The following is an 18,557-nucleotide window of genomic DNA, read 5'->3' on the forward strand; positions in this document are numbered from 1 at the left end:
AATAGTGCCCGTGAACAGGGAGGATAAAAACACATTAAAACAACTCGCTAGTACATCACACCACCATTAGGCTAATGCCATCATCAAGTATGAATAACTATAGAGGTGCTTCTACTAATTTGATGTAGATCGGCTATTTTTGGCACAACAGCTCACAATTACAAGACAGAATCATCTTTATTGTCACATCACTAGTTTACAGGTTCAAAGAAGTGGGCGCATTTGTCTTGTTTTTCGTACAAACGTGTGTATATGTAATTATCTGTTAATCTATTAATAGTTGAAGAATGCAACACAACAATTATAAAATGTATATTAATTACTATCAATACAGAGCCGGGGAGCTGTTAGGAGTTAAGTGTCTTGCTCAGGTTGGTTGGGTCAGCCCAAAATCATGGGTCTTTACAGTCAAATTTGCAAATGCTTTCACTCTGTATGTCCTGTTATAGCTAGGCGGGAAATTGACATGACAGTGCAGTTGGTGATACAAGCGAGAAATTTGGCACAGATGACCTTCATATGACCCTAATTGATAATCAACCTCTGGCCACGCAGAATTCCTAAGATTTCAAGATAGCCACCACCAGTTTTCAAAATGGCTTTAACTGGGCCAACGTTTTGGACTATATCACTTTGCTGGGGCTGTAAATCTTTGATTTCCCCTTATTTTGATAGAAGAGAATATGTTCTGGAGGTACTTCTACCAAGTAAATAACATTACGTTCCAATATGGCGGCATATTTCCAATATGGCTGCCGATAAATTGCAGAAATGTAATTTTGTTTGTCATTATTGCCTCTGTTTTGAAGTTTTTTCTTATAGTTATGGTTAATACATGTAATTATTATTGATCAACAAAAACAAAAAAACTAAATGGCCACCAGTTTAACATGGTCAGGGGGGAAATTGCTGATTTTAATACATGCTAGTTCAGTTGGTGATACAAGCATGATTTGGCACAGATGACCTTCATATGACCCTAATTGATAATCAACCTTGCAGAATTCCACATTTTCAAGACGGCTGCCAGCTTTCAAAATGGCTGCAACTGGGCCTACGTTTTGGACTATATCACTTTGCTGGGGCTGTAAATCTTTGCTTTCCCCCTCATTTTGATTTAAGAGAATATGTTCTGGAGTAAATAAGTAAAGTAAGGTTCCAATAGGGCAACAGACTTTTCAAGATGGCCACCAATAAATACAAAAACATCCTACAAAGCTTAGTGCTTCTTTATCATTATTTATTTTTTAGCCAGGCAAGTCATTAATTATTGTTGTAAAAATAATCTACAATGGCGGCTGGGCAAGTGGCAGGCCTCCTTTATGTCTTCTTAGTGTCTACAAACTTGTTCAGTGCATAATCTTACTAAAATTACTTATTGCTTAGAGACTGCCAACTTTATGCTGAGTTATTTTGCAGTGTGCTATTAACTACAACCACAGAGGGGTGTGCAGCTCAAAAAGTCCAAACTTAAAGCATTTTCAGTGACCAGAACATTCCTTTCTTACTACTTCTATCATACATGAGTACTATGAACTCCTCAATGACTCCATATGTTTATCATTACTGCAACAGGTGTTGAACCTAATTTGGAGAAGTTTCATGTCTGCCATGCTAACCTTTTTCCCTTTCCATGGAAGGACGAAACTGTATGGCATCTGCTGAATGCATGAAAGAAGCACAAATCTGATGACTTTGATCCAATAGCTGATGCAATTTCATGAATGGGGATCCATCTGAGGTCCTTCCCTCCTTCCAAAGGCAATCCACAGCTACAGTAATTCAAGGCAAGTCTTTGAACAAGTATAGTACCTTTATTAGAAGGATAACCCCTAATAAAGTGAAACTGTTATGTCAACAATGTCAGTATCTGAAGCAGAGCTTCAGAGGAACACACACCATGATTTGCAGCTCAGATACTGACGTTGTTGTCATAGCAGTTTCACTTGTTCATACTAAGTAAGTATGAAAGACTTATTGTCAGCATCAGCTGAGAACGCAGAAGTAATCCGCGGTTGAAAAAGTAATGTCTCAAGTGGTAGTCGAACTCGGGAAGTGTGGATTGAGAGTCTAGTAATTAACGAGGCAAGCTCCTGTGGCCAGTGCTGAGATTGGGTATTTGGGCTGTATTAGAATCTGACCACGCTCCAACTCTTCTAATGTAGAGCGAAAGAACTACTGAGATCGGGGAGGAAGCACCTGTTCGCGCTTTGGACTATATCACTTTGCTGGGGCTGTAAATCATTGATTTCCCCCTTATTTTAATATAATGAGAGAATATGTTCTGGAGGTATTTCTACCAAGTAAGATGAAAAAATAACATTAGGTTCCAATATGGCTGCCGATAAATTGCAGAAATGTACATCTGCTTATGGTTAATCCACATGAGCTTGTAGCACATGTATTTGTATTAATTACTAGGGTTGTAGTCGAGACCACCTAAAGCGAGTCCAAGTTAAGACCAAGTCCGAATATTATTATTTGATAGCTGTCCATAAGCACCAGACAGCTCTCTTATAATGTTAATGTGAATGGGCTCCTCATAATATTGGTTTAATACAATTATTTAATTGCATTGTAGTGACTTGTACTCGAGTGGACTCGGTGGGGGTAGAGTTCCGAGTCCCTTAGTCCGAGACCGAGTCAAGACCGAGTAAAATCATGGGCGAGACCGAGACAAGACCGAGTAAATCAAAATGCGGCCTCGAGACCGGTCTCGAGTACTTTTTAAAGTGATTTAGTAGCTTTTTAATGACCTAGGGCAACAGACATTAGAACAAACTTAGAAATACATAGGGATATTTTCTCAAACACGTGCTGACCTTTTTCTCTTTCCATGGAAGGACGAAACTGTATGGCATCGTCTATCCGTGCGTGTGTCCGTCTGTCTGAGACTGTGACCAGCTAATCTCCGGCACCGTTGGGCCACTCACAGCGAAACGGTGCACACACACTCCCTGGATACCAGAGCAGAATTCAGGGATTTTTCACATGGGCCTGTTATAGCTCCACCAGGAGACCAATTTTTTGCAAAACAGTAACTCTATAGTCATTAAACGAAACAGGTGTTTCAGATTTTTCATATTCCATCCTGGATTGGCTAAAATTGGCTTCCAAAGTTTACAGGAGTGCTCCGTGAGATTTTGTACGCACATTCCCACTAGGCAGAGAAATAAATGTTTTGTTGTGAGTGCCTAATGCCACTCTTTTAACTAGGGGTGTCACAATACGCCTAATCCACAATTCGATTCAACTTTCGATTTTAAGGTCACGATTCGATTTGATAGGATTTTTCAAAAACGTCCTTTTTTCAGCACTGAGGGCTATATGATGATTAATTTAGGCTATTGTCTTGATTTGTAAAGAAAAACACGTTTCTCAATAAGTCACTTTGATTTGAATAATAACACATTAGAATGAGAATAACAAAAAGTTTAACATCAACAATATAAACTTATATAATATAAACTGGGTTTTATGCCCTAACAACAACTGTCATTTTCAGATTCATTCAGAACATTCTTGTGAAGCTCTATAACTAAATAAAATCTAAATACAAAGTTGTAAGAATGATACATGTAAAAATGATACAAAGACATCTGTTATTTGGCTACATGTTTAAATTCTTAAACTTCTTAAAGTATGTTCACATTGTTTGAACAGGTAAGTGTTTTAACAAACATTGATTGATTGATTGACATTTTTATTAGGCAAAAGAATGTAAAACAACACAGTTAAATTTATAATACTTTTGTCTAAAAGGTCCGACCAAAAAAGTCCTTCCGGACTTGTTTCCGTTGGGGTCCTTGAATTAATTTCATAGACATATATAGTAGCAACCAAACAGTTCAAAAATCAACATAAAAATACAGAGAAAAAATACCATGAACATTTTTAAATATATACCAAAAAAAGGGGGAGGGGGGTCGTCTGTCTACAGGGAAACTGGTGCTAGCTCCTCTTTTGGCCTCCAGAAAGATGAGTTTTTAGGGCTGTTTTGAATGAGCCCAACGAACTGCATTTTTTGAGGGATGGGGTTAGACTATTCCATACCTTGGTGGCTGTGCTGTAGAAGGAGAATTTGCCCATGTTCGTTTTATGGGTGGGTGGTACCAGATTGTTGTTTACGCTCCCTCTAGTTTTGTGACTGTGGGTGTCACTAACTTTTTCGAGGTATTTATACAGATATGCGGGTATAGGGGGAATTTCGGGCAAGAAATGTGAATAATAATAATAATAAATACATTTATTTTCAAATTCTTCTTTTAGAAGATGAGCATGATAACATTCTGGAGAGAGGGAATTCCTTTGAGCTGTCACAATGTCCCCTGCTGTTGAAAACACTCTTTCACTTGGAACACTTGTTGCTTGAACAGCAAGATAACGTTTGGAGAGCTTTGCTAAATAAGACTCCTCATTATCTTTCCACCATTTCAGAGGATTTGAATCTAGAGGGGTGACTTTGGCCATCTTGTAGAGCTGAATCTCCCTTCCACAACTTCAGGCCATGGTTTGGGGGCTCCTGCTTTTTTTTTTAATAAAAAAAAGGTTGTGGACTGAAGTTGGTTTGCTTCCATAATGATGCATTTTCGAACTAAATTAATTCGACTATTTGTCCACCATGGACAGACAGCAGCAACTCACTCACATGAAATTAACAAAAGTAATATTGTTTTGCCTTTGTCATAACATGATTCATTGCTGCCTACATGTACACAAACACATAATCTAGATTACACTCAACGGTGGTAGGTACAGTTGGGAGGAGGCCTGGCAGTGTCTGGGTCACTGGAACAGGGCCTCTTGAGAACACTGGCCACCATTTCTTTTTTAAATGTGTTTTTAAATGTATGTATTTTATATTTTACATTTTTATCGTATTTTATAGATGAGGGGCCAAATACATATCATTTCAATTATTACATCTAAGGCCCCATATAAATGCTTCAAATAGCTACAAAACCTGTGCCACCCAGTCATTTTGGGGATAAACAAAAAGTTGCAGAGTACACTTTGGTCTGATAATGACTTCTAATTTACTTGCTTATACCCCTGCTCAGGGGGCTTTTCTAGTTTACAGAATTGAAAGATGGCAGCCAGAGTCTAAATGCTCTGCAGGGTCCATTTGCAGTCTCTCAGGGGTCCTTATAACAAAATGTAGTCCAGATCTTTAACATACTAGCAATCTCACAAAGAGACAATAATTGTTTTAGTTGGCTTTGAAAATACACAATGCTGTTTGAGTTAGTTATATTTTTTTGTAAAGCCTTGTTTTTTTTTTCATTTAACTGTAATGTAACGGGGAGACTCCTGTTACTGAACAAACACTCAATACTATAGCAATGATTACTCTCAGAATATAGTGCCTTAACCTTTTAACAAAAGTATTTCCTTTTGGAAACAGAAAATATTTGGTTTGATTCTGATACATTAACACTAAATGTAAGTAAAACAAAAACATATTTGGGAATCAAATAATTAATACAAACAAAAACCCACAATAAATTAAATAGAAATTGAACTGTGACTGAAATCACATTAATCACAGTAATACTAGATAATAAAGTATGTTGGAAGCCTCATATAAACTATATAAAAACAAAAATAGCGAAGTCAACTGCAATATTATATAAAGTCAAAGATTCTTTAAAAAAACGTTCATTATACATGTTGTACTGTTCCTTTATACTCCCATACATAACGTACTTTATGGAACTACCGTGAATCCTCTAATATTGACCTCTATTCAATTAAAAATCTGGTCTCTATTAATGACTGGGGGCGTTGTTGAAACAAGCGATTAAAAGCCTCTTTTCATACAAGCCTCTTTTTGTACAATATAATAAAATAATAATATAATACAAGCCTTTTTTCAAAAAATATAAATTTAGGCCTCTCTCTTATATATGCCTCCTTTCAATACAAATCTGGTAACCGATACAGTTGAAACAAATAAAAGGCACTAAAATTCAAATATCTGGTTGACCTTAAAACAGTTCAAAAAATGTACAAAGCAGAAAAAAGATAATTACAGAACAATATCCAAAAGTTGTTCCTAACGAGAGAGTCAATACAATTTGAGAGGAGTTTGGCTCTATTAAACTACCGCCAGGTCTTATTCCTTAACTTTGAGCTGTGACCAATGCCATTTTGCTATTATGGTGTGGTAATCTGTGCACTGCACCAAGGCGCTATGCGGTAAAATGGCCCTGAATTAGTTATAGGTGTGTTTGGCCGTTACTTTAATCAATCCAATCAGAGTACCCGCTGCCATTCCCTTTAAGATCAGCGCAAGACGCAGTGCTATTTTCTGTGCGTTAAGCGGTGGGACCAGAAGAGAAAGATGTCCAAGTACAGTACATGGAAGTACAAATTCACAATACAAGGTCTACTAAACTGGAAATCTCATTAAGCTTGTTTACGATGAGAACCCCATGCACACAAATCATGATGACATAGAGACAGATATACACACTACTATACAGAATGTCATACAATCAGTTTACAGGTTACTGGTGTGAAGAGTGAAAAATATGTACAAAAGAAGAAAGAGAGAGGGGGGGGGGGTAGGGGGGTAGGTTAGGTTAGGACATGGGGTAGGTTAGGACTTGGACAGGGGCCATTTTTGAATTGCAGCCTCCTGAAGGTGTATCTTAAGGGCAGTTTTGAAAGTGAGTAGGGTTTTACACTCCTTTACTCCTTTTGGTAGGGCATTCCACATTTTTGATGAATAGCATGAGAACGCTGTGTGTATAGTTTCAATGTAGGGTGTAGGCTGATGATAGGTTCTTGGTTTACATGTATTAGTTATGATTAGATTATTGGTTTACTTATGTATATTACTTTATTATTAGATTACTAGTTTTATGCATTTGTATTATGATGTATTTTGATGTATTATCTTGTAAAAGTACAAAAGTATTGGCGTCAAAATATACTGAAGTACTAAAAGTAACATACTCTCTATGCAGAATGTCCCATTTCAAGTTTTCAAATGTATAAAAATCTTTTGAAAATAGCAGATCTACAAGCTCCCAATGTGACACATTGTGTGCTTGTAGATCAGCTATTTTCAAATAGCAAAAGTTTAAATATAATTCTAATCTACAAAGTAACTAGTTTAGGGTGACCATACGTCCAAAGTTTTCAAATAATTGAAGTGGAGTAAACACACACACACACACACACACACACACACACACACACACACACACACACACACACACACACACACACACACACACACACACACACACACACACACACACACACACACACACACACACACACACACACACACAAAATAACTGGTAGGGAGTAAGCTTTGGAACAGAGAGAGACAGAAAGAAGTGCAGCTGGAAGGTGAGGCTACATGAGTGGAGTAGATGTTCCAACCACCTTCAGACCTTGAAGTTTGTCCACAGAGACTCTATTCATAGACCTGGACAGAAGATAGAGTGACATGGGTGACCATTTGCAAAAATAATGGTTGAGGTAAAAGACACTGAGGTAAGTTGACATTAATTCCAACATGAATCATTGTACAGTACCTGTCCGTGGTGTCAGCTGGATATGCAGGTCCGCTGAATCTGCGGCCAAACTCCATAATGCTTTGTCTCTTATAAACCACCAGGACACTGATGATGATGATGATGATGATGCCGAGGGCGATGATAAGACCACCCCACCAGGGAAACTCTCCCCCTGAGAGATAGAATGACAGATGAAGAACAGAGGTTCAGTCATCCATCCTCCTTACAGCTCCATGATCGAATATTGTTACAGCTCAATAATCAATAGCTTTTATCAGTGATTTTTCCCACTCAATGATATGATACACAAGTATACAGGTACTGAAACACACACACGCACGCACGCACGCACGCACGCACGCACGCACGCACGCACGCACGCATGCACGCATGCACGCTTATTTGTGGAGCACAACAAGGCAATTCAATGTGCTTTATAGAAAACATTAAGCATGAAGACCTTAAGACACAGTGTGTTAAGAGAGTACAATAAAATAAAATAAAACAGAACTATGAAAGATTAATGTGTCTGTTTTTAAACAAAATAGAAATAAAAAACAGACAGGTCTTTAGCTGCATGTATTACAGGTACTCACCAGAGACACTGCGTTCAAAGCTGATTGGATATCTGGAGTCTGTAATGACACAAGGGTAAAAGTGAATCACTTCATTAACTAGCATAATCTATCTGCCTTTATACTGTTACTAATTATGACCTACTGTTACTATTACTACCACTGCTACACACCAGTGCGTCAAAATCGCATCATCAGTTTGAGACATTGCGATGGGTTGATGCACAGACACAACGTCTTAATGTGAGACTGATAGGTATGTGCCTAGCTGTTAATTACCGCGACTCAAAAGTCTCTGTTTCATGAGACTGCTTCTCTGTGTAGTCCACAACAAGTACAAAAATGTACTTGTCCATTGGACAAGTGACTTGGTTTCTCTTTTTTTGTAGTACACTTGTATTATGGGTCATCTCCGGGACAATTGCTAGTTGAGGAGCAGACAGGTTGTTGATTGGGGTCATTGAGAGTTCACAGTGCCGAGGTTACTTCCTTTCACTTTTGACCAGTGTGCTAGTGCGCTAGAACCAGTGGCCTACTTTTATTTTTTTGCAGCAGTTTTAGCAACAGTTGAAGCCTAGATTTCCAATGTGAATGAAAATAGCATGTTCAAAGTTCGTCAGTAAAAGAAAGGTGAACACAGTACACTGAAAATCGTCAATTCAAAGAGGAATGGAGAGAACAATATGCAAAAACAGCAACAGTTATGGGGTGGCCATAGCTGAGTGGTTAGTGAGCCCGCCTAGGGAACCAGAGCTGGCCCTGGTTGCCCCAGGTTTGATTCCAGGCTATCCCAGCATATGTGCCGATGATATGAAATTTGTCCCTGAGCAAGACTCTTAACCCCAATTGCTCACAGGTTCTCATTGGAAACAAGACCGCAAGGACTTTCATGAACGACCTGTTAAAAGGAATTATCCTTATTCATCCTATTATGCCAAGTGGCATAGCTCTGGTGGAGAGGCAGTGACCACATTTGCACTGAAGCCAAAAATTGACAGGTAAAATCTTGCTAGCCTCGCGTAGCCAGACTATATCACTGCGTGGATATGAGTCTGGTGCCTCTATGAGGCAGTTTTTTTTTCAAGGGGGCGGGATCAAAGCAATGGCTCTGTACGCAATTGGTTAGACCTACAACCAACTACCAATCACAGTCTCCCATATTTTAATACTGGGCCCTGATTGGTTACCCACGTCTTCTGGAGCAGGAAATGGATTCTCTATGGAGCGGTGCCAGACCCAAATCGCAGAGTGACATTTTTTTGCACTCGCAGATTCGTCTGGTCCCAGGCTAAAATCTTGCACTCCACTCTCTGATTCCAGCAGCCAGTAGAACTGAAATACTGGCTGCTGATGCTGCTGCTGATGCTGACGATGATAATAAAACATAGACAGTGCATTTTAGCTGTGACAGTGGATGAGTCCACTGACTGACACCACTGATAATGCATAATGTTCAGTTCAAGGTGGTATTTAAATCTTGTGTACAGGTACATAATAGTAACCTACTTATTTAAGGTTGGCTTCTATAGAGTCTATAGACAGCTGCTGCAAAGTCAATAGTATAGACAGCATAATAAAACTAAACTAAACAAAAACAGCATAATTGCTTGGGATGATTTAAGCCATTGTTTATATTGTGAGTGAAGAAATGGCAGTTGTTGGTCTATGAAACTGTAAAGGACTGTATTGACTGTGTTGTATAGGCATATATATTGCAGCCTTTGAGCAATAGGTGTATGATGGACTGGATTTGATACACCAGTTTGCAAGTTCAGGGGTCTGGGCGCCGGACCATTAATTTTCAATGGGAGTGACGTGCTACCTCGCGTTGAGCGTGCGAGCCGCCCCTCCTCCCCTTCCCTCTAACCCGGGGCATGTTGGACGCGGGGGAGGGGGTAACTCACTCTGACACGATGTCGCACGCAAATGTCACATTGATGTGCGATAACGTGTTGGATACGCTGGGGGAGAAGGGGGGACACAGCCATTTCAATTCATTTCCTATGGGAGTCACGTGGTGCATGCATGCCTATCAGGTGGTTATGCATGTCTTTGATGAGGCTTTGATTGGCGTGCGCCATGCGGTAGGTGACATTCCATGGCATCCATTTGCATGCTGGTCGGAAAAACAGATTTAGGTAAATCTGGTCTCGTGGTATTACACATGCACGGATGTGCGTGCACGCGAGGTGCACGCGCGTGCATGCAAGAATGCGTTCCACTCGATCCGTGCGCCGAGCGAGTACCTGGCTACTTAGCATAACAATAGCTCAGGTCGTCAGGTGTGTTCAACTACGTCCTCACATACACTGTATAAGATTGGAGGTGTCATCTTTCTCACCTGCGTCGCAAACTCTGTCTGCCCCCGTATCTCCATCCCGCCCTCCTCTCCTCTGTCTCACCCTGACTCACTCACCCCCCCCTCCCCACACACACACACACACACACACACACACACACACACACACACACACACACACACACACACACACACACACACACACACACACACACACACACAGCCTACACAGCCTCCTTTCTCAGTGCGCTTGTTTTTTCCCCCTCAAAGTAAAGTAGTTCAAGTAAACAAGTTGTCTGATTATTTTAAGTTTGCTTTTGTGTTTGTGTGTACAACAATGTCTTTAATTGAATTAACTTAAACTAGAAAAGTAAATACAAACTAAATTAACAATGTAACTAAGACTACAATTACATTTAAAACATTGTTTGTTTTTCCACCATATCTGTTGACATAATTTTTTTATATAGCCTACATCCTGCCACCCTTTTCAGCTTCTCTATTTCAAGGCAACATTTACAAAAACTAAACAAAAACTAGTCATTTCCTATACAAACATGTTTCCTACTATTTATGCACATTTAATAATCATAATGCTGGTTGGAGCTGTTCTGTGAGCAGTGCGCACTGAGCGCGTGAGGGAACATTTATGCACATGCACGGGAGAGCGCGCACGTGCAAGTGCGCGTGCACGTGACGTCATTAAAATAGAGTGCAATCACTTCCCAAATGAGCATAACATCACTGATTACTGGTACTGCATGTATTACTGGTACTGCATGTATTACTGGTACTGCATGTATTACAAGTACTGCATGTATTACAGGTACTCACCAGAGACACTGCGTTCAAAGCTGATTGGATATCTGGAGTCTGTAATGACACAAGGGTAAAAGTGAATCACTTCATTAACTAGCATAATCTATCTGCCTTTATACTGTTACTAATTATGACCTACTGTTACTATTACTACCACTGCTACACACCAGTGCGTCAAAATCGCATCATCAGTTTGAGACATTGCGATGGGTTGATGCACAGACACAACGTCTTAATGTGAGACTGATAGGTATGTGCCTAGCTGTTAATTACCGCGACTCAAAAGTCTCTGTTTCATGAGACTGCTTCTCTGTGTAGTCCACAACACTATAGTCAGGGGTCGACATTAAGGCTTGTCCCACAAGTAATAAATCTTCAAGGACAAGTCCATTAAAAATGTGGTTTCTCTTTTTTTGTAGTACACTTGTATTATGGGTCATCTCCGGGACAACAGCTAGTTGAGGAGCAGACAGGTTGTTGATTGGGGTCATTGAGAGTTCACAGTGCCGAGGTTACTTCCTTTCACTTTTGACCAGTGTGCTAGTGCGCTAGAACCAGTGGCCTTTTATTTTTTTGCAGCAGTTTTAGCAACAGTTGAAGCCTAGATTTCCAATGTGAATGAAAATAGCATGTTCAAAGTTCGTCAGTAAAAGAAAGGTGAACACAGTACACTGAAAATCGTCAATTCAAAGAGGAATGGAGAGAACAATATGCATTCATCCTATTATGCCAAGTGGCATAGCTCTGGTGGAGAGGCAGTGACCACATTTGCACTGAAGCCAAAAATTGACAGGTAAAATCTTGCTAGCCTCGCGTAGCCAGACTATATCATTGCGTGGATATGAGTCTGGTGCCTCTATGAGGCAGTTTTTTCCAAGGGGGCAGGATCAAAACAATGGCTCTGTACGCAATTGGTTAGACCTACAACCAACTACTTATCACAGTCTCCCATATTTTAATACTGGGCCCTGATTGGTTACCCACGTCTTCTGGAGCAGGAAATGGATTCTCTATGGAGCGGTGCCAGACCCAAATCGGCCTGGCGGAGACAATAACATTCTCTCTGCAAAGCAACTCTTTTATACCAAGGCATCTAAAATGCTCAAGTTTGTGACTATCTGCAAAATGGTGTGCAACAGGAGATGTAATATATCGCCTTCTATAATGCTGCCTGGTGTTCAGAGATTAGATGGGAGAGACTAGCTGGTTACCCTCAAAGCAGAGTCCTGCACGGGTCCAATTTTGAGAAACCGCGCCCACCCCGCCCGTCAATACTCAGATCCGTAGACCGACCCGTCACCCGTGATTATTTCAAAATACGAACCAGACCCGCCCCGCCCGTCAAATAAACGACCCGTTGTCCGCCTGTTTACCCGTGTAAAATGTAAATCCTATTGAAAAGTGTGTAAAAAAAGATAGCAGCCTTCAACAACAGCGCTACATTCAGTGGTCAGGTTTGTACAGAAATCAAGTGAAGACGGAGGAGCGAGCTTAAGCCACGCGCGAACGCGCATCTACGCAGCACACATGTGTCGTTGTTTACGTCATCAGATAGTTTTAATTTGAAGGTTTAACAGGATGTTCAATGTGTTTTTTGTGAGTTAAGATAACTGACCAGCATGCTCCATGCAGTTGTGCTGTGTTAAGTTACACAAGTTACGTTGTTTGGGCAGAAACGTTTAACAAAACAACTACCAGGCAATCTAAGGACATTTCAAAAGTGACAAAGCCTGATCCATGAAAAGTATTTCAGCAATGTATAACACTTTTTTGAATGAACATGTTCTTTGTCAATAATAATTTCACAGTACTTACCAACAATGAGCTGAATAGTGAATTCCTTCTGGAATGCAGGAATGAAGCATGTGTAGTTTCCCTCATCAGATGATTCCACTTTGGAGAGTTTGAGGGACACGTTGCCTTTCTTCAATTCATCCTTGAAGAGGGATGTTCTTCCCTTGTAGGAAGAATACTTATGATGAACTAGGTCTTTCCTGTTCCTCTGGAAATGTACATATTGTTCATGTGGTAGATCCGGCCTGGACCAGTGTACAGCCAGGTCAGTAGCATCAGTGGTAGGATCAACCTCACATGGAAGAACAGCATCATCTCCAACAGATGTATTCACTAGCAGACATTTCCCTGGAGGAAGATGAGACGAGACGAGACGAGATGAGATTAGATGAGTTGAGATAAAACATAATTCATCCCCATTCCCCAGACGTAAATTCAGGTGTTATAGCAGAATCAGCAGTTATAATGAAACAGAAAGGTCCTTACACACCAGGAGTGTTTTCCTGCGATTAAATCACAAACATTTAAACTGCTGTTTGTGTAATGAGTACATCCACACATCACGACTATTAGATGGTGATGAAGCAATATTTACCAGAAAAAAGGAACATTTTCCACTGCAAATTGCAGTTACCAATGAATAGTTTGATATGAAATATCCACTTTTTTCTGACCATTTATTTGTCATGCTCCCCAAGGAGCCCAAGGGTCAACCAAGATAAATAAAATGAAATAAATGAAATAGTTAGTCTTGGATATTAATGTGTTGTGTAATACTACAGTATGTGTGAACAAGGGGAACAATTCTGCCAATTTTGGTGAGAAGTAATAACTAAGGTAACAGCTTTTCCTCAATTGCTTGATTGAATTTCTTAAGGCAATTGGCCTTAAGAAATGCACGATTTTATGCAACTAAACACACTCGCAGCTGTCATAGAGTAAATGCAATTCTCATTCCACTTTGACAGTCAAAAAAGATTGTTGATGTCACAATTCCCATTCACATTGACACAGTTGTCATTTCATGCCAACTACTGTGTACAAAATGAGCATGGTGTTTGTACAAAAGATAAGGCCAGCATGATGTCAATTCCATAACACAGATGCAAATTGTTGACATAATACTCAAACATAAAAATGCTATGGGTTCCAGTGCACTCTTTCTATGTAGAAATGGAGCACGAAAAATGTATGACCAATGAGAGGCAAGTAGAACTTGACTGTACCGTTTGTCCCCTAGAGGGGCAATTGGTTGTGCATAATGTGCAGCAGTGAAAATATATACATAAACAAGTAAAACAAACAAACATACTCTAGAGTCTAGATGAAAGAGCATCATAAACATGGTGTGTGTGTGTGTGTGTGTGTGTGTGTGTGTGTGTGTGTGTGTGTGTGTGTGTGTGTGTGTGTGTGTGTGTGTGTGTGTGTGTGTGTGTGTGTGTGTGTGTGTGTGCCTGCCTGCGTGCGTGCGTGCGTGCGTGTGTGTCCAAATTTTCTTTACATTGACAGCAACACTATGTACACAGTATGTCCTGTTTTGATGCAAATACTGTAAATGGGGTTCAGGAAATAAATTAGGTGCTGCACAATTTGATGACATTGTTGTTGTAGCGATTGACCGACTTAGTGTCTTAATTAATTAATAATAATTTAGACGTACAGTATTTGATCCTAGGGAGATTCAGTGCATGGGGGGAGCAGTTGGGGTGAGTGTCTTGCATAGGAACATCTCGACACATTGCCAGGGCTCAAACTTGGGACCTCCTGTTTACCATGCTCTCTGACCCTTCAGCTATGGCTGTACAACATGGTGGTAATATTTTTTTATTGTGATAGACCCTTTTGTATGGGTGGTATTAGTGCTATGAGAAATTATTGCACTGTTCTGAGAACAGTTTTGGCCCCCCACCTCTTTTTTATGTTATTATCATGAATTGTTTTAAACTATATATTTTGATATTTGATATTTTGTATCGTTGTTTGTGCACCGTTGTTTGTCCAGTTTAGGTGTTTGTGTGTTGAATGTTTAATGGGCCACAATACAATGGTGCTACGAGTGTGAGTATTGTGTGGGTGTCAGTGTATGTAATACAGGATTGTGTGTTCACTTCCAGGTGCTGACCATCACCTTGCTTCTGGTAATTGGGTGGAGAAGACTGGAGAAGACTATTTAAGACCTGTGAACACCTGTAGTCTATGGCAGCACTTGAAGTGGTGCTGTCCACCCCTAGCCCTAGAATGCCTGTGATCTTACATACATTTCATGTATTCCAAATACACAGTCATAGAGCTAGGGCTAGGGGCCCGACTTGAGTGAAGGACCGAATTTACCCAAACATCCTCTGATCATCACAAACGTCATCACAAATTGACACAAGCAAAAACGAATGGGGTACACAATTGACAGGTGCTTGTGATTGGTGCGGGGTAATGAATCACTCCATTTGCCAATTGTGTGCCCCAAACATTTATGCGTCCCAAAGGAAGTTTAGATATATTCAGTCCTGCGCTCATTCCGGGCCCCTCGCCCGTACAGAAAGTCGTCCGTGTGCAGCTTGTGGAAAAGTGGAGATATTTCACTAAACATACGTTTTCTGGCAGAACTTTCAAATGGATATGAAACTAGAGGACAATATCTGACTCCAAGTCTTAGGTATTAATTAATGGGTGAGTACAGACGGAGTTTAGAGCACTTTTACGCCCGCGCAGATCGTGACTACACAGCGCGTCGTACAGAGGGACCTATGACTGTGTATTTGGAATACATGAAATGTATGTAAGATCACAGACATTCTAGGGCTAGTCCACCCCCACACTTGGTGTACTTTGTATTAGTTTTTAAGTTGGTGTGTTTAGAGTCCTTAAGTCATTTTGTTATATGTGAAAGCACTGGGCCACGGAAGCCAGCTTTTTGTATTAATTCATATTTTGGTTAGCTTAAATTAGAGTAGAGAAAAAGTAGTTTTGGTGTAACTTTATTTTGTGTTTGTCAGGTTACTGTTTAAAATCAAGGCTAGATTTAGGGTGATTATATTTATTTCTCTGAGTTGCTCTGTGTGTCATTTATGATTTTTTTAAAGTGTCTTTAATTCATGTAAAATATCTTAAATTATTAATAAAAACGGGTTTCACTCCCAGTTTATGTTGCATCCCTTTTTCCCCTAGACGGGGGACCTACCAAATGGAAACAAGCTTTTTTGTTTGTGTCTCATCCATTTTTAGTATTTAACCCGTTGTACTTCTAAAAATGTCAAAATATTCAATCAATCAAAAGTAAGTAAGTATTCATTCATGAGTCTGGATGATCTGAAATTTTGATTTAGTTATTTACACAATTCAATAAATTGGGGATAGACTACAAGGCGCACAATGTATGGGAACAACATGATCAGTTTTGATACACATTCTACCTTGTCACGTGATTTATTTGAATAAAATTCACATAATTGATAATGTAACCCAGAATAATTTAATATAGCCAATATATGAATATGTTCAGAATCAGATTTCTGCAGCTAGTTAGTTAGGTTACCTGATTAAATACTCAGTTACATACTTAATATTGTCTGTTGCTGTTCATCCTGGGTGGACAATAACAGAAATTCAACAAAAATCTGTTCCAGTAAAATAATCTGTTTACTTAATTTAAAAAAACAATAATCCTAATCCTAATCATTGGTCAACGACAGCTGTTTCATTTGTATGACGTTCCACTTCCACCAATGTCTAATCAAGTCTACTGTGTCAGAGTAGACGTTACATATTTTGAACACATGGGGGCAATATTAGACAAATGTAATGTAATGTCACACACATGGGGGGAGCATAACATTGTGTCAAAGGTTTTGCTCACTTCCACTTCACTCCCTGCTAATTGACTATTTAGACAAATGCTTGTTATGTAATGTAATGTTATGTTATTTGTAGACATATGTTATGTATGTTATTTAGACACATAACATGTCAGGGATGTATTCCAGAAAGCTGGCTCAAGATCTGTTGAATTTAAAGTTGTATTTACAGATTTCTCAGTTCAACAACAGATGATTCAATTTGGAGGCTGAGGATTGATCAAGCTGGGATTGATTGGTTAAGCCAAAACCATGCATGTACACAATTAACTTTTAAAGACATCATCAATCAAACATGGAGAAACATATTAATTAATTATTATGGATTTCCAGACAACCAAACAGCACGATTCATTGTTCACACCCACTGAGCAATAAACAATGTCCAATACACAATGTCCAATACAAACCCATCCAATGACTCATAAACACATACAATGACTTCTTCCACAACAAAATGACACCTCACCGCTATGCATCCCATGTCTATAATGTATTATAACACACCTTTAATGCTTTATAATCTGCTTATAACACTGTATAATTATTATACTGTATAGTTATAATAACGTATGAATTAATTGTTATTTACCTCCACTGAAGAGATACAGAAGTGAAATTAACAGAAGACTTGAGGAATGTCTCTGATCGTGGATCACATGTGGGTACGTCATCTTCATATCTAAAAACAATGGAAAAAAAAGAAAGCTTAGTTCCATATATCAATATGAGTTATATCATGATCACGTAGAATCTCGATTCTGATTGGCCAGAAAATGTGCATTATTTGCATATAATTGCACACCTCTATGTAGTGACCGAATCCCTGTTCTAAATTAATTCACATAATAAATACTTTTTAATGATTATTTAATCAAACTAAGCTATCCTTAAAAACTAAATAGATTTATAACTTAAACTTTGAGGGAATGTAAAACATACAGTATGTGTTGACTATGTGTATAATACACCAGATGTTGGATTACTACAGAGTGCGCTCAAACACAAGGCATTCAAACGTAGACATCCAGATATCAGATCCATTTTAAGCTGTGCAGGAAAACAAACTAGCTGTAAACCCATTTATTTGTCTGTCTAGGCCAGGGTTAATCTAGCAAACCACTGGACTGATCAGTGCCACATTCATTTCACATTATGTATATTTTTGGAAATATTAAATTAAAATGTTATGAAGATTTACATCATATAATTGGGGTTTGGATTTAGTCTAGGACCAGACGAATCTGCCAGTGCAAAAATAAAATTGCCCTCAGTGATTTGGGTCTGGCACCGCTCCATTGTGAATCCATTTCCTGCTCCCGAAGTCTGGGGTGACCAATCAGGGCCCAGTATTCAAATATGTGAGACTGTCTAACCAATTGCGTCTAGAGCCATTGTTTTGATCCCGCCCCTTGGAAAAAAACGTCCTCATAGAAGCACCAGACTCATATCCACACAGTGATATAGTCTGGCTACACGAGGCGATTGGCCTGAAACCATGCCCAGCGAGAAAGAGGTGCACAGACAGAATAATAATAATAAATATAGCTGCAAGCAGCGATAATACGGGGCCAGCAATTGCAGAGAGAAGAAATAAAGAAGCAATGATAAGTAATATGCACAATAAGCCATAGAAACATAGAAGACTGAACTTGAGAGAAAGAAGACCATGCAATTAACATGAGCA

General features: G+C 39.3%; 1 protein-coding gene across 2 annotated transcripts in view; it reads right to left on the minus strand.

Moving 5' to 3' along the window:
* Positions 1 to 7,167: 7,167 nt before the first annotated feature.
* LOC308087225 (myelin-oligodendrocyte glycoprotein-like) overlaps positions 7,168 to 18,557 on the minus strand; it is a 37,430-nt gene continuing 26,040 nt past the window's right edge. For both annotated transcript variants that reach the window (XM_080430947.1, XM_080430946.1), the window contains exons 2-7: positions 17,463 to 17,552; positions 13,041 to 13,367; positions 11,241 to 11,279; positions 8,129 to 8,167; positions 7,551 to 7,704; positions 7,168 to 7,441 (exon numbers count right to left, since the gene is read on the minus strand). In XM_080430947.1, the coding sequence (XP_080287073.1) occupies positions 7,369 to 7,441; positions 7,551 to 7,704; positions 8,129 to 8,167; positions 11,241 to 11,279; positions 13,041 to 13,367; positions 17,463 to 17,550 (720 nt within the window). In that variant the 5' untranslated portion in view covers positions 17,551 to 17,552 and the 3' untranslated portion in view covers positions 7,168 to 7,368. The remainder of the gene's footprint in view (positions 7,442 to 7,550; positions 7,705 to 8,128; positions 8,168 to 11,240; positions 11,280 to 13,040; positions 13,368 to 17,462; positions 17,553 to 18,557) is intronic.

Source organism: Gymnoscopelus braueri, assembly GCF_963280865.1.
Source record: "Gymnoscopelus braueri genome assembly, chromosome: 6".
Taxonomy (NCBI): Eukaryota; Metazoa; Chordata; class Actinopteri; order Myctophiformes; family Myctophidae; genus Gymnoscopelus; species Gymnoscopelus braueri.